We start from the raw sequence: 12,829 nt of genomic DNA on the forward strand, positions 1-12,829 counted from the left end.
CTCATTTTCCATTCATCGGTCTACCTAGCTTTCTCTCCTCCCTTTTCCTTCTCTCTTCGTTCTCTCTCTCGATACGAATGCCCTAGTGCCATCGATCCGCGATGGAGCGCTGGCGCTCGGCGGCGCTAGGTCATGGACTGTAGATCGGCATAGCTAGAGCGCGCATTGTAGTTTGGGATGGAGAATATCTAGATTTCCAGAAGCCAAGGCCCGGCGGCAAGGTTTTCCAGAAGAACGAGTGGTGATTTCTTCGGCAGGGCCGTCTCCATTCTCTGCAGTGGCCGATATTTCGTCGTGTTCTTGACCCTGGCGACCGATCGAATGGCGCAGCAGCGGGATTAAGGTGCGGGAACGAGTATGGAGGTGGCACCGCCGATATGCCAGCAGCACCAGCAGCGCCATTCGTGTGGAGACGAAATCTTTGCGTTTCGAGCTGGAGAGGCTGCAGGAGGAACGGCAGTGGCGCCGAGCGCCGCCACCGCCACCGATAGCAGCAACAAATTCGATCTAGCTCTTCCCGAGAAGAATTGCTTGACGTCAAATTTCACCATACGGTACGTTTTCCCATTTCCTTTACTTTTAGATGCGAAGCTCCTCTCTCTCTCTCTCTCTCTCTCTCTCTCTCTCTCTCTTCTTCTCTTAGTGATCATTTCTTTGATCATTGTGACTGCAGAGGTTTCGTCTCGTTAGTTCGCAAGCAGGACATCAGGCAGACCTGGCCGTTTTCCGAGGAGCTCTTGCAGAGATACCTGAGTGAGGGGAAGTCACTGCCACATCTAGATGCCACCCCGCCGACGAGTGTGGCAACCGTAAGAGCTTCTTCTGGGGAGGACGAAGTCGACGCTAGAGCCGTGGTGACGGAAGTGGTCCATCCCGGCGAGCAAGAGCTCGAGGTGCAATTCCACTTTGAGAATCAGGCCCGTGATGGGTCCAAGGGGTTGGACGGCCCAGGGGAGGAATCGAAGAGGATGGAAGCCGGTGTCTCGCTTGTGGCGTCAGAGACTTTAGCAGCAGGCAAAACGGGGGGAGAGGAAGGGGAAGCGAAAGACAAGGGCCTCGACTGCATAGAAGACAAGGCCTCCGACACGGGAGCAGAAGAGGTGGAAGCAATTCAAGGGTCGGCCAGGGAAGATGACGCTGGTGCTTCCAAGCCAGCCACAGGTGACGACGGCGTGGGAGAGGATGGGCAGCAGCAGAATGTATGCCCGGTTTGCGCCTCGTTTTCGTGTCACTCCGTAACAGCTCTCAACGCTCACATCGATGGGTGCCTCTCGGCGGCGCCGGGAACTGACAAGTGCCAGAGAGTCGTAGCGCTGCGCAGCACCAACACCACCGCCAACAACAAGGGCTCCTGCGCAAAGGTGCAAAAAATGCGGTCCATAACAGATATAATTGCTGCCGATCCGGCTCCATCTCCCAAGTCCGATTCGACTGCCAAGCACGCCGAGCCAGTGGTACGTGAGCGACGTGCGCCCAACCATGTCGTCGTCCTGGCTGACAAGGAGGCGGCCGTGAGCAAGAGCTCGTCGGGGCAAGCGCAGCGCAACTTGAGATCAAGGTCCCGCGGCTCCCGGTCGATGATCCTGGTGAGCCCGATCAAGCCGGACGCCGGGGAGCGGGCGGCTCGCAGGCGGCGGCGGGAGTGCACAGGGAACTGCGTCCAGAAGTCGGGCGAGTGGTCGGAGCCGCACAAGAAGATGCGTCATTGCTCCGGCAACTCCGTGGAGGTGACAAGCTCATGGACTCCGTCCATCAGCTCGGGAACTTACTGCCATTCCAAGGTACGTTCTCTTTACTCTTGTTTCATTTCATGCTTGATATGCTCGTAGCTTTTAGAGTTTATAGAGGTGGAAGCAGGGATTTCCAGGGATACTCCAGGGGGATACAGGCACTAGAACAGGATCAGGCACGAAGAATGCTGCGAGATCTAGGGATAGGTAAGGCCGATGCGAGGTTGAAAGTAGAGGTGCATGGGCATCTATGCGGTGGGAGAGCGCAAAATGGATGAGTTGTAGAGCAACGGAAACGACAGGAGAAGGGGAAGAGTAGGCATGGCAACGTCGTCGAGAGCATTATTGAGGGCCCATTGGCGGGGGAGCTTGGCCTTTCCAGGTGGCAGGAGTTGGTTGGTGGGCAATCCTTGTGGTCCAGGTTCCTGTCCACGTGGATGCCTGCATTCAAGCATCGGGACGGGAACAACGAGGACTTTGCGGGTTTGCCACTTGGTTTCAGCCGAGACATCGTTGTTAGAATTGTTTAGACGGGACGTGATCACGAGAGTTTTGCCAGGCGTGTCCGCCACTTGGACTTCTATAGTTACCAGGACAGTGAAGCAGGGCTGGTTGTAGCAGGATGAGAGCTAGTTTGCTAGTTTGCGATTGCTTTCTGCTTGTTTTGCTCTCTTCTGCTCTAATAACTTGCCCCCGATGCAGGCCCAAGACAACTTGGAGAAGTCTTGCGAGCTTTCGGAGAGCCACGGCTCTGCGAACTGCTTGGATCCGTCGAGTTTGCAGCCTGCTGGTGTGGAGCAGGAGAAGACGCCAGAAAAAGCGAAAAGATCAGCGTGTACGGGGCCAGTCAATGTCACTGACGATTCCTCCTCCAACAAAGCAGATTGCGAAAAGCCTCAAGGAGTCGAGGCACCTACCCGGACTGATACGTCCATCGATGCTCCGGACGCTTTGCCACCCCCGGATACGCAGATTCCTGAAGGTCCTCCTGTACCTGCGGTGGTGGAAAGTAAAGCGGATGCTGATAGATCAGCGGAGGGAGCCAAGGCGTGTATGGAAGCTGCAAACCCTGATCCTCCACCTGCTGATCCGGCAGTAGTCGCAACAAGTGCCCCTCCGGCTGTGTCAACAGCCGCGCAATCTGAGGTATGCATGCAGAACAAGATCGTAGCGGAGGTCATGACGCTGTCGCCTTGTAAGCAGAATGCTGTGCAGCGTCCCAGGTCTATTCCGCTCTACGACTCTATGATATCCAGCCTGAGATCAACCTCAGTCGACTCGGTAACTGGCTACAGCCACTTCAACAATCCAACATGGAAGGCAGCGGTTGTGATGGCTACGTTAGGAGCCTCCTTGGCGAAGACTAACAGCACTCCCTCGACGCCCGCTTCTGTTGTTACCAGTATCGGAAACAGCGAGGCTTCAGCACCAAGGGTCGACTTGTGCAGCCAGGCTTCTGACAGCATCTGCGTCTCGGTGGTACCTGTTGTCGAAGCAAGTTCAAAGGCGGGTCCTTACAACAGAGACAATCCGGTTAGCGAAGCCAAGGCAACAGCTACCGATCGAGTCGCCTTCAAAGAAACAGGCGTGCATGGATACTATCAGGCGTTACCCGGACGAGTATCGGCTCTGGACAAGTCAAAGTTTCCGTTCCAGAATGTTGGCCATCCAACAGAAGCAGTGCAGTGTTTTCCAAGCTCCTCCACCAAAATTCCGAAAGTGCCCGGGTGGATGCAAGGCGGCGATCGTGCAGCGGTGATCGACGTCGACCAGGTTTCTTTTAAGGCTCAGGCTTCGTCCAGCGATGCCAAAGCGGAGAAACCCGTCCTGCGGCTCCTCGGTCAGAACGTGATGGTGGAGTCGGGTCACAAAGATGTGCAAGGAGCTAAAAGCCCCTACAGCTTCTCGGTTCCTGGCGTACACGCTGCTGCCACCGGATATCATACTCCTTGCTGCTGCTCGTCGAGGTCGGCCGCACCAGCCGAGCATATAGCTTTTGCTCTGGGGAAAGAGATGCCAGTTCCTTACACCAGCAACAGTGCAATCTCCCAGATCCCGCTCCCAGGTACATGGAGGCTTCTGCCGAATGGGATATTGAGTCAGGTCAATGGACACCAGATAAATCTTGGTTCCGCCAAGCTGGGAGGTGCACCACTGAACTGCTGCCTTCATAAAAGCTGCAGCCAACAACATCAGCCACAACAGCAGCAGCAACCGCAGAAAGTTCGGCCGGGTGGCGATCAGAAAAACGCTGGCGATCTTCCGCCTTGGCTTCTAGCTGCGAAGAAACAAAAGGAGGCAGAGGCAAACGTCATTGTCATTGATGACGACGACGCGGACGAAGAGAAGGCCAGTCCAACGTCGGTTTCAAAGGCGGCTGTCATTGCCAAGGGAGGAGCTTCGCCGTCAGAGGTCGAATTCACTGGGGAACGGTCTGTGCGCCCGAGCGACAAATCGACGTCAGCTCGACTCACTTATGCTCCGGGAACAGCTTCGCCACACAAGAGAGAGGCTGGCGGCGACTGGACCCAGCAGCCGCACGAGAAAGCGGCCAAGATCACCACCAGCGACTCCCCGCAAGTGGCGAACAGGATGGGAATTCCGGTGCTGGTCCCGACCTGGATGATTTCCAGCAGCGACAGCAGCGGCAGTGTCAACCAGTCCAAGCGCGGAGCCACCGCGCAAGCGTACAAGGCACGAATCGCGATGATGAAGGCGTATATGCACAGCTCCGGTGACGCCAATCCAGCACAGATCCACCAGCAGCAGCAGAGAAGCTTGCCACCCGGGTCTTGTGTATATCAGCTCTCGCAGCAGCAAGGAGCTCCCAGGTTGATCCCGGTCCAAGCTCCTCTTGGCAGTGGTAATGGTGGTGGTGGTGGTAGTGATTTACTACCCGGATATATAACGCATGGAGGAGGAGGAGGACTGGGACAGCATCACCATCAGCTTTACCAGCAGCAGCAGCAGCTAAGTTTATTGGTGGGGAAGGACTGTCACATCATCGAGCTCGAAGACGGGCAGCAGTGCCTGCTTGTCAATGGCCACATGATGGAGGCGGCGGAGCAGCAGCAGCAGATGATCACGGTGGCGGCGGCGGCGGAGAGCGCCGCTGCTGTGGCGGCCGCGGCGGCGGCGGCGGAGAGCATGGCTCTCGGCAAGAGGCTCGTCCGGGACGCGTCCGGGAGGAGCTTTGTTCTTTGCAACGATGGCGAGGGTGGCGGCGGTGGTAGCAGCGGCAGCGGCAGTGCTGGGCGTGGTGGCGAGAGTGGAGCGAAGATCTTGGTCACTCCGGTTCTCCCGGGCGATGGTTCCGGCTATCACGGTATCGTCCTCGCCGGTCCAGGTACTTCTTCCACTTCCAGCGATCACCACCACCACCACCACGGCCACCACCACCACCACCACCACCAGATCGCCACCGCCGCTACTCCATCTCACGCTGTTCTTCCACTCTCGATCGTCCAGCAGCAGCAGCAGCAGCAGCAGCAGATCAAAATCCTCCAGAGCCAAATGCGAGCAGCGGACAAGGGGGTCATGTGTTCTTGGAGCTACGGACAAAAGAGTTAGCGAATTTATTTATTCAAACGATTGGATTGATCGGCCGACCGGCGATCAATCGATCAAAATGCTTAGTATATATATACCGTACAGATTAATGTATTGGATAATTCGTCCCAATTTTTTTTTCTCTTCGTTCTCGGGACAAAAAAAGATTTATCGTCTCGATGCTTGTGAAAGTACTGCAAACATATCTGTTCCATGGGAGTAAAATCTCACGGACAACGATACATACATCGCTCCGGTAAAAGAGAGTAAAAAAAGGCGCACAGCACAGGTGAAATTTGTTTGACTGGCTAGTCATTTTAAGTAGAATCGGTTCTTGGCTAGGTAGAGATTTGGATGAAGCCACATAGAGTAGCTCCAAACATTTGAAAGGGTGGCGCATTCCGGGTGGGAATTTCGATACCACATTCCCGGCGCGGAATTTCCAGAGGCTGTGGCTACACGTGAGAGATGAGAAGACGAAAGAAAGCTATTGGCAAACCTAAGTGATAGGAGAAAAGTTTCTTTCGCGCATTGGGAAGCGCGAAGCTCAGAAAGGTTTCTCTCTCTCGCAGTCGCGGATGAGATCGTAGTGTAGATAGAGGAGCGCTCACGGATTTCTAAAGATTCTTGCGGGGCGCTGCAACGATCGAGGAGGATCGGGCAAGAAAGAATCCAGCAAGATCGAGGAGCGGGGGGAAATCATGAGCCCGGCACAAGCAACGGCTAACGGCAGCGCCAGGATCGTGGCGGCGGCGGCAATGGCGCCGACGAGAAAGACGATGGGATTGTGCGTCTTGGAGGGAGCTCTGCTTCGATCGTCTTGCGGCTTTCCCTACTTGTTCTTGGTGGCGTTCGAGGCCGGGAGCATTATCCGCGCGTTTGCGCTGCTTCTTGCTTATCCCTTTCTGCTCGTCGCCGCCAAGATCTTCGAGTCTTGCCTCCTCGATCAAGCGCTCGTCTTCATCGCGCTGGGCGGGCTCAAGGTGTCGGCAGTGGAATCCGTGGCCAGGGCCGTGCTGCCGAAGTTCTACCTCGAGGATTTGCGCTGGGATTGCTACAGCAAGCTTGTCAACTGCAAGAGGCGCTGCGTCGTCGCGACGAGGAGCCCTCGGCAGCTGATCGAGCCCTTCCTGCGCGAATTCTTGGGGGCCGAGCAGATTCTAGGGCCGGAGCTCCAGATCACTGACGGCGGGTATTGCACAGGGTTGATCATCGCGTCGTCGATCCCAGCACCGGCTGTCCAGGCGGATATCGGTATTTGCTGCTCCAGCGATCGCGATCTTGTCAGGCAATGCAAGGTGAGCGAAATCTTGTCTTTCTTCCATTCTCTCTCGCAGAATTTCCTCTTCTCTCGGATGATATTTGTTTCGACGTTCTCTCTTTCTCCATCACAATCAATCCATCGCTTTCTCTCTGTGTCTCTCTGGCAAAATTTTCATTCCACTCCATAGATCGAAATCAATCAATCAATCAATCAATCAATCAATCTCTCTTCTCTCTTATTTTCTTCTATCGCTCTCGCTCAAGCTCCTTGTTTCAAATTTGTTCCAGGAAGAATTCGTGGTGGAGGCGAGCGCCCACGCGCGCCCAGTCCCGCGCAAGCACTACTTGAAACCCCTGATCTTTCACGACGGCCGCCTCGCAGTCCGCCCCACGCCCGCTATGGCGCTCACGATCTTCCTCTGGCTCCCCATCGGCATCGCGCTGGCCATCCCACGATCCCTAATCCTTGTCCTCTGCCCTAACATCCCCCTCATCCTCGCCGCCGAGGCGCTGCTGGGTATCGTGCTGCGCTACAGTGGAACTCCCCCGGAGAATATTCCGTCGTCCCGTCCGAGCAGAATATCCTCCGCCACTGGGAATCTCTTCGTGTGCTCCCACCGGACGCTCCTCGACCCGGTGATGCTGTCGGGCATGGTGCTGCGACGGGTGACGGCCGTCACGTATAGCATCAGCTGGGTGAGCGAGCTGCTATCGCCCATCCGGACCGTCCGCCTCACACGGTGTCGATCGCACGACGCCCGAACGATCAGCAACCACTTGAGGAGGGGTGACCTAATCGTCTGCCCGGAGGGCACCACTTGCCGCGAGCCCTATCTCCTGCGCTTCTCCAAGCTCTTCGTGGAGATCGCCGAGAACGTCGTGCCGGTGGCCATGAACTGCGAGATCCAGCTCTTCCACGGGACGTCGGTGCGCGGGTGGAAGGCGATGGATCCCTTCTTCTTCGCGCTCAATCCGCGCCCCAGGTACGAGGTGAATTTCCTGGAGAGGCTGAGCCTGCAAGAGCTGACGGATCGCGGCGCCAGCAGCTTCGAGATCGCCAACATGATCCAGCACCGGATCGCGCGCGCGCTAGGGTTCCAGTGCACAGGATTCACGCGCCGGGACAAGTACCGGATGCTGGCCGAGCAAAAGGTGCGAGGAGGGGGAGGAGCTCGGAAAAGCGCGGGAAAGTTTGAAAATTTGAAGCCCGCGGAAGATTCCAAGGAACATTTCTTGTTGTGAAATTTTACTAGTCCGTGCGCTTGTACGGAAACTCTCTATCTTGGGCCCCACTAGGGTTTGGAGCGCTTGTTCTTTGTTTGCCCGGGCGGAGCGAAGGCGCTTGGTGCGCGGCGGCGGTACCGAAATTTCACGCGAATCGAGGTGAGGAAGAGCTTGCGTCTTTGATTTCTTGGCTCGGAGCTGGAGATTATCCGATTCCTTCCTTCCCCGAGCTCTCTTTCGTGCTGCTGGAGCTTTTTTCTGGTTTTCGTGTCTGGTTTGCCTGTGGAAGTGGTCCGGAGAGAAAGAAGAATGCCCATTTTTATTCACTGCCCCTGTGTGCATGGATAGATGCGTGGCGCTTGGACTCGAGCCAGGAGCTAGCCTTTACTTTAGAACTGGCGTGTGTGTCTTGAGGGGAGGAGGAAGAGGATGATGAAGCAGGAGGGTATGTCATCGCTTCTATTGGGGAGGAGCCTTGAGATCGAGCCATGGAGGGAGCTTTTGGAGCTCGTGTGGATCAAAGGCTCTCTCTTTTTGGTTTGCGTGGTCGTCTGTGTCTAGATTTTCTTTCTCTGTGGCACTGACGCTTTGTTTCCTTGCACTGTGAAGGCTTTGAGCTGTTACAAGCAGCCAGCTGTAAGTCATGAGCCGGTCCAGCCGAACTATTTATGTCGGGAACCTCCCGGGAGACGTGAGAGAGCGGGAAATTGACGACTTGTTTCACAAGGTATTCTCGTTTTCGGTTTGCTCGGCTCAACCCACATATCTTGTTTCGCAGTATGGGCCCATTGTAGACATTGACTTGAAACTCCCACCGAGGCCTCCAGGCTACTGCTTCATCGAGTTTGAAGACGTTCGAGATGCCGAGGATGCTATACGCGGACGTGACGGCTACAACTTCGATGGATACCGTTTACGGGTTGAAATCGCTCACGGTGGCCGAGGCCCTCCGTCCTCGGATCGATACAGCAGCTATGGCGGCCGGGGCGGAAGTGTGTCCAGGCGTTCGGAGTATAGAGGTGTGTATACAGGCTTTGGATGAAGTTTGCTACCTGGTTTCCTAACGTTTCTTGGCGACAGTTATAATCACTGGATTGCCCTCGTCGGCATCGTGGCAGGATTTGAAGGTATTGCGCTTCCATTGCTGTTTGTTGTCGCCACTTAACTTCTCAACTATAGGACCATATGCGCCGAGCTGGCGACGTTTGCTTTGCACAAGTGTTTCGAGAGGGAAATGGTAACAGTGCATTATTTTTGGGGGAAAGTTGTTTTAACTGTGTCGTCTCAGGAACTACTGGCATTGTGGATTTCACCAATTATGACGATATGAAATACGCGGTTAATTTTTCTTTCTGTATATTCTCTTTTGCTGGACTGGAGATTGATTCTAGTGTTTTTTGACAGATAAAAAAACTTGATGATTCGGAGTTTCGGAATCCATTTTCTCGCTCGTACATTCGTGTCAAAGAAGACAAGTCTCAGGGCTTGAAACGAAGCACTTCACGCAGCTTGAGTCGAAGTCGGAGCAGGAGTCATAGCCACAGCTATACCCGAAGCAGGAGCCGCAGCGGAAGTCGCAGCCGAAGTCGCAGCCGCGGGTATGGCATTTCTTTTCTTTATGGGATGCATTTACCATTTACCATGTACATGCAGACGGTCAAGGACTCCGAGAAGCAGGTCCAAGTCCCCCTCGAAGTCAGTGTCCAAGTCTCCTGTAGCACGGTCGAGGTAAAATTATTTAGAAGTACGGTTTCACAATTATCTGACCTTCATTGATGTTGTGCAGGTCACGCTCGCCTCAGACGTCGGTAAGCTGGGGTGAATTGTCATTATATTTTCTTAATTGTTTTCTTGAGTTTTGTAGAGGTCTCCTGTGAAGGAGTTGAGCCCAAGCCCAAGCCCGCGTCGCTCACGCTCACCTTCTCCTGCGGTAATTCTGCTTTTACCTGTTGCTTGTACTGACAAGTTGGCGGTGGTGTAGGCTGAAAAGAGTCCTGCCAGGGATGTTTTTTCAAGTGAAGCCAGCGCCAAAGCCGAGGCTAATGTATGTATTTTATCTGTATTTACGTCAACTTACGACTGTTCTTGACAGGGAGGGTCTCCTGCGCCTCGAAGTCCGTCTCTGGTGTCCGAGTGAGCTTGCGGTGCCGGAGATTTTGGTCTGAAGCTTTTTTCTCATTATGGTACATTTTAGTTTTTTCAACTTATAAGGTAGTCAGATGGTTTGCAGAGTCCTGGGCATTGCATGGATTAGTGGAATGCTCAACAGATTGGATTGCTAGTGTAAGTTACTGCTGTTACTATTCGATTGTTTGTTACTGTGTTTACTGTCTGGGATCATACATGAGCTTATATGATGATGGACGTGGGAATGGAAATTGGTTTCGTTGTTGACTTTGCAGCCTTAAACCTCAAGAGAACATGATCCAAAAGAAAATATAAAACCAAGTAAGCGTTCTCTTGTTCTGTGTACCATAATATAAAATTAGCTGCAGGTGATGCAGCGTCAACGTTTGTAGTTTATGAGCCTCTCCCTCGCGCAATTCTCGTGATATCCTCCATTTTGTTTCTTTTTTCTTTTTTTCCGAAAGAATGAGACTGATCTGGTTTGCTCCTACGCAAGTCGTGCGCTGTTTGCTCGGTGGTGCATTGACCATGAGAGGCATTACAGCAGTGAAGAAGAGTCTCATGAGTCATGAGGTACGCGATCCTCAAGCAGAACTTGGAGCTTGTTAGCAAGCACAACGAGCGGTCGGACAAATCGTACATGCTGGGATTAAACTAGATGTCCGACCGCTCGAACGAGGAGTTAAACGAGGCGCTGGTTACTTTGAAAACACCGGGAATCAGAATGTACGGAAGCAGCAGCAGCAGCAGCAGGGAGCTGAGCGCTCCAGCTTCGATGGACTGGAGAAGCGAAGGAGCTGTGACAGGAGTCAAGCCTGTTTTGGTATGCTTTTGCTTCTTTTTCTTTCTTTTTGACTTGCTTTTTTTCTTCTTTTGTAATGTGATAGGTGGGAGCTGGGTATTTGCAGCGGCTGGTGCAGTGGAAGCAATCAACAAGATCTCAACCGGACTGCAGGTGGATCTATCCGCACAACTGTTCATCGAATGTAAGTTGGGAACTCCGGACCACGTTTGACTACTTGATAGAAGCTGAAGGACTCTCAAAGATTGACATGTACCCGACAACATGGAAGCTGCAAGAAAAGAGTAAGCATTCTCACAGTTCTTTACAAAGTTATTTCAAACCAGAGTAAACCATCGGGATCGGACAACGTTTGGGAGATCTTTAGAAGCTGTTGCAAAGCATTCCGTGAAAGCTGTCGCGGACGCCAAGACTTCAGAGTAAGAAAAGAAAGGCTTTCTTTCCTTACACATCTCGATATGATAATTGGCAGGGGATTTCACGACGAGATCCCACTTCTCATGGCTACGGCCGGAAGTATTGGATCGTTAAAACAAACTCGTGTGGGAGTTCCCACATGCGACTGGAACGCGATTCCCCGGCCGCTGTGCTGTGAGCGTGGTTTGCAAAGTGTCCCATCGAAGCTTTTTCTACTGTTGCTGTGAGTTTGGATTGGGCAGCTGCAGGTACGTAAACCTTTCAGAAACTCGGAAGAACCCTTTTCCCTTTCGAGTTTTTGGTATAAATCAGGTTTGCTCAGGTTTGAGAAGGGTCCTGTCAAGAGAATGGATTCATTACAAAGGCTGGGAATTGACTCTGCTTCTGATAGTAATGGCGGTACTGCGAGATTTGACAAGCTTGTAAAAGATTTATGTGGTGGTACTTCGAGATTTGACAACCTTGAGAAAAGCTTAGGATTTGGAGCTGATTGTGGAAAGCATGACAGCAACGAGGTGCAGGCATGTTTTGACGCGAAATTGAAAGAAATCGAGGAGCTCTCCCAAAGGATTGATAAGATTGAGAAGATGGTGGACAGGATTGTTCTTGTCCTAGAAAGGATTTGCGTGTAAAGAACAGATCCAGACTGTATACTTTAGCTTAGAAAACATCACATTAGCAAATTTTAGTATGGTCCCTATCTATCTAGCTCTCCAAATTATTTCTTTAGTATCAAAGTTAAAAATGAAAATATTTCCATCGCCCCTCACCACTAAACTTGCTGTTATAACACAATTGGGTTGTGGGTTACAATATTTATCAGATGACCACAAAGGATGATCTTGAGGGTTTTTAATCACAAAATTCCCATCTTGCTGTAAATGGGCCAAGCATCCATCAATAGGCTTGTAAGGGTGCTTACTCAAGAATAAAATTCTTCCATTGCTCTTCTCAATTAACACCAACTTACAATCTATGCGCAGGGTCAGCCTGTAAAGCCCATTCACCGAGTTCAAGCTATTTCCTGCAGGAATAAAAGACCCTGGAACTTTGTTTTGATTCCCTATAAGTGATGATTCAAAGCTCCAACACTCACTTCCAGCAATATCATCCTCCATCACATTAGACGTATTTCTAATTACCTTGGGTGTCTGAGAAATAAAGGCCATACCATAGTTTTGTGCTTGGTAAACACCAAAGTTTACTCGATAGTGTATGGCAAAGTTTGAGAATTCTGTGCGTATTTCGGCACAAAACCTCCGCCTTCCTCCAATATAAGTCGAGGCATCTGAAAATATTTGATTTCTGATATTTCTGAAAGTGGCTCGCACTGAATGGGAGGGAAAATCAATTGCTATTAAGGGATCTGCAACACAAAACATAACAACAGGGGCGTTGATATAAAATGTGATCCTGAGTGTCATTGCACCAATATGAAACTCCACTGATGTGCTTCCCACTGGAAAGAGGTTGTAAGGATTATTCCCAGTAGCATCAGCGTAGTGAGTTGTAATAAAATTAGACATGAGCCGAATTACATCTTGGAATTGTTCAGGTGATAATGCACCTGAAGCCAGCTGAAAAACTGTTGTGGGATTGGAATAGTAGGGTGGTGGTGGAACTAAAGAATGAGAAAACTTTTGCAAAATAAAAACCAGCAAAACAATCAAAAAGTGAATCATTGTTCACAAAACTTAAAAAAACGAATATAGTGACG

General features: G+C 52.0%; 3 protein-coding genes across 6 annotated transcripts; all 3 read left to right on the top strand.

The window, feature by feature from the left end:
- Positions 1–11: 11 nt before the first annotated feature.
- On the top strand, positions 12–5,411 carry LOC112349087. 2 transcript variants are annotated; one of them, XM_024682819.1, is made up of 4 exons: positions 12–554; positions 674–1,781; positions 2,433–2,876; positions 2,934–5,411. In XM_024682819.1, the coding sequence occupies exons 1-4, from the start codon at positions 358–360 to the stop codon at positions 5,298–5,300; spliced, it is 4,116 nt and encodes a 1,371-aa protein (XP_024538587.1). In that variant the 5' UTR covers positions 12–357; the 3' UTR covers positions 5,301–5,411. The 2 variants fall into 2 exon arrangements, with proteins under 2 accessions (XP_024538587.1, XP_024538584.1); XM_024682816.1 differs by having other exon boundaries at positions 2,433–5,411.
- Positions 5,412–5,796: 385 nt separating this feature from the next.
- On the top strand, positions 5,797–7,820 carry LOC9656458 (glycerol-3-phosphate 2-O-acyltransferase 6). The gene is made up of 2 exons (XM_002977649.2): positions 5,797–6,577; positions 6,831–7,820. The coding sequence occupies exons 1-2, from the start codon at positions 5,981–5,983 to the stop codon at positions 7,782–7,784; spliced, it is 1,551 nt and encodes a 516-aa protein (XP_002977695.2). The 5' UTR covers positions 5,797–5,980; the 3' UTR covers positions 7,785–7,820.
- A 16-nt stretch (positions 7,821–7,836) lies between these two features.
- On the top strand, positions 7,837–10,287 carry LOC9656459 (serine/arginine-rich-splicing factor SR34). Of its 3 annotated transcripts, none has more exons than XM_024682767.1 (13): positions 7,837–7,925; positions 8,115–8,211; positions 8,376–8,493; positions 8,545–8,785; positions 8,847–8,893; positions 8,946–9,104; positions 9,171–9,364; positions 9,420–9,494; positions 9,553–9,574; positions 9,631–9,696; positions 9,748–9,810; positions 9,859–10,214; positions 10,262–10,287. In XM_024682767.1, exons 3-12 carry the CDS (start codon positions 8,410–8,412, stop codon positions 9,901–9,903), a joined length of 996 nt encoding a protein of 331 aa, XP_024538535.1. In that variant the 5' UTR covers positions 7,837–7,925; positions 8,115–8,211; positions 8,376–8,409; the 3' UTR covers positions 9,904–10,214; positions 10,262–10,287. The 3 variants fall into 3 exon arrangements, with proteins under 3 accessions (XP_024538535.1, XP_024538536.1, XP_024538537.1); XM_024682768.1 differs by lacking the exon at positions 8,115–8,211 and having other exon boundaries at positions 7,840–7,925; positions 9,859–9,949; positions 9,997–10,214; XM_024682769.1 differs by lacking the exon at positions 8,115–8,211 and having other exon boundaries at positions 7,841–7,925; positions 8,946–9,003; positions 9,055–9,104.
- Positions 10,288–12,829: the final 2,542 nt, after the last annotated feature.

This window comes from Selaginella moellendorffii, unplaced genomic scaffold (assembly GCF_000143415.4).
Source record: "Selaginella moellendorffii unplaced genomic scaffold, v1.0 SELMOscaffold_35, whole genome shotgun sequence".
NCBI lineage: Eukaryota > Viridiplantae > Streptophyta > Lycopodiopsida > Selaginellales > Selaginellaceae > Selaginella > Selaginella moellendorffii.

Bases quoted from the DNA above. Each gene is read 5' to 3' on its own strand.
- LOC112349087 (XM_024682816.1), top strand. From the start codon at position 358: ATGGAGGTGGCACCGCCGATATGCCAGCAGCACCAGCAGCGCCATTCG. The intron at 555-673 runs GTACGTTTTCCC...TTGTGACTGCAG, and splicing joins ACGTCAAATTTCACCATACG to AGGTTTCGTCTCGTTAGTTC. The intron at 1,782-2,432 runs GTACGTTCTCTT...CCCCCGATGCAG, and splicing joins GAACTTACTGCCATTCCAAG to GCCCAAGACAACTTGGAGAA.
- LOC9656458 (XM_002977649.2), top strand. From the start codon at position 5,981: ATGAGCCCGGCACAAGCAACGGCTAACGGCAGCGCCAGGATCGTGGCG. The intron at 6,578-6,830 runs GTGAGCGAAATC...AATTTGTTCCAG, and splicing joins ATCTTGTCAGGCAATGCAAG to GAAGAATTCGTGGTGGAGGC.
- LOC9656459 (XM_024682767.1), top strand. From the start codon at position 8,410: ATGAGCCGGTCCAGCCGAACTATTTATGTCGGGAACCTCCCGGGAGAC. The intron at 9,105-9,170 runs GTTAATTTTTCT...GTTTTTTGACAG, and splicing joins ATGACGATATGAAATACGCG to ATAAAAAAACTTGATGATTC. The intron at 9,575-9,630 runs GTAAGCTGGGGT...TGAGTTTTGTAG, and splicing joins CACGCTCGCCTCAGACGTCG to AGGTCTCCTGTGAAGGAGTT.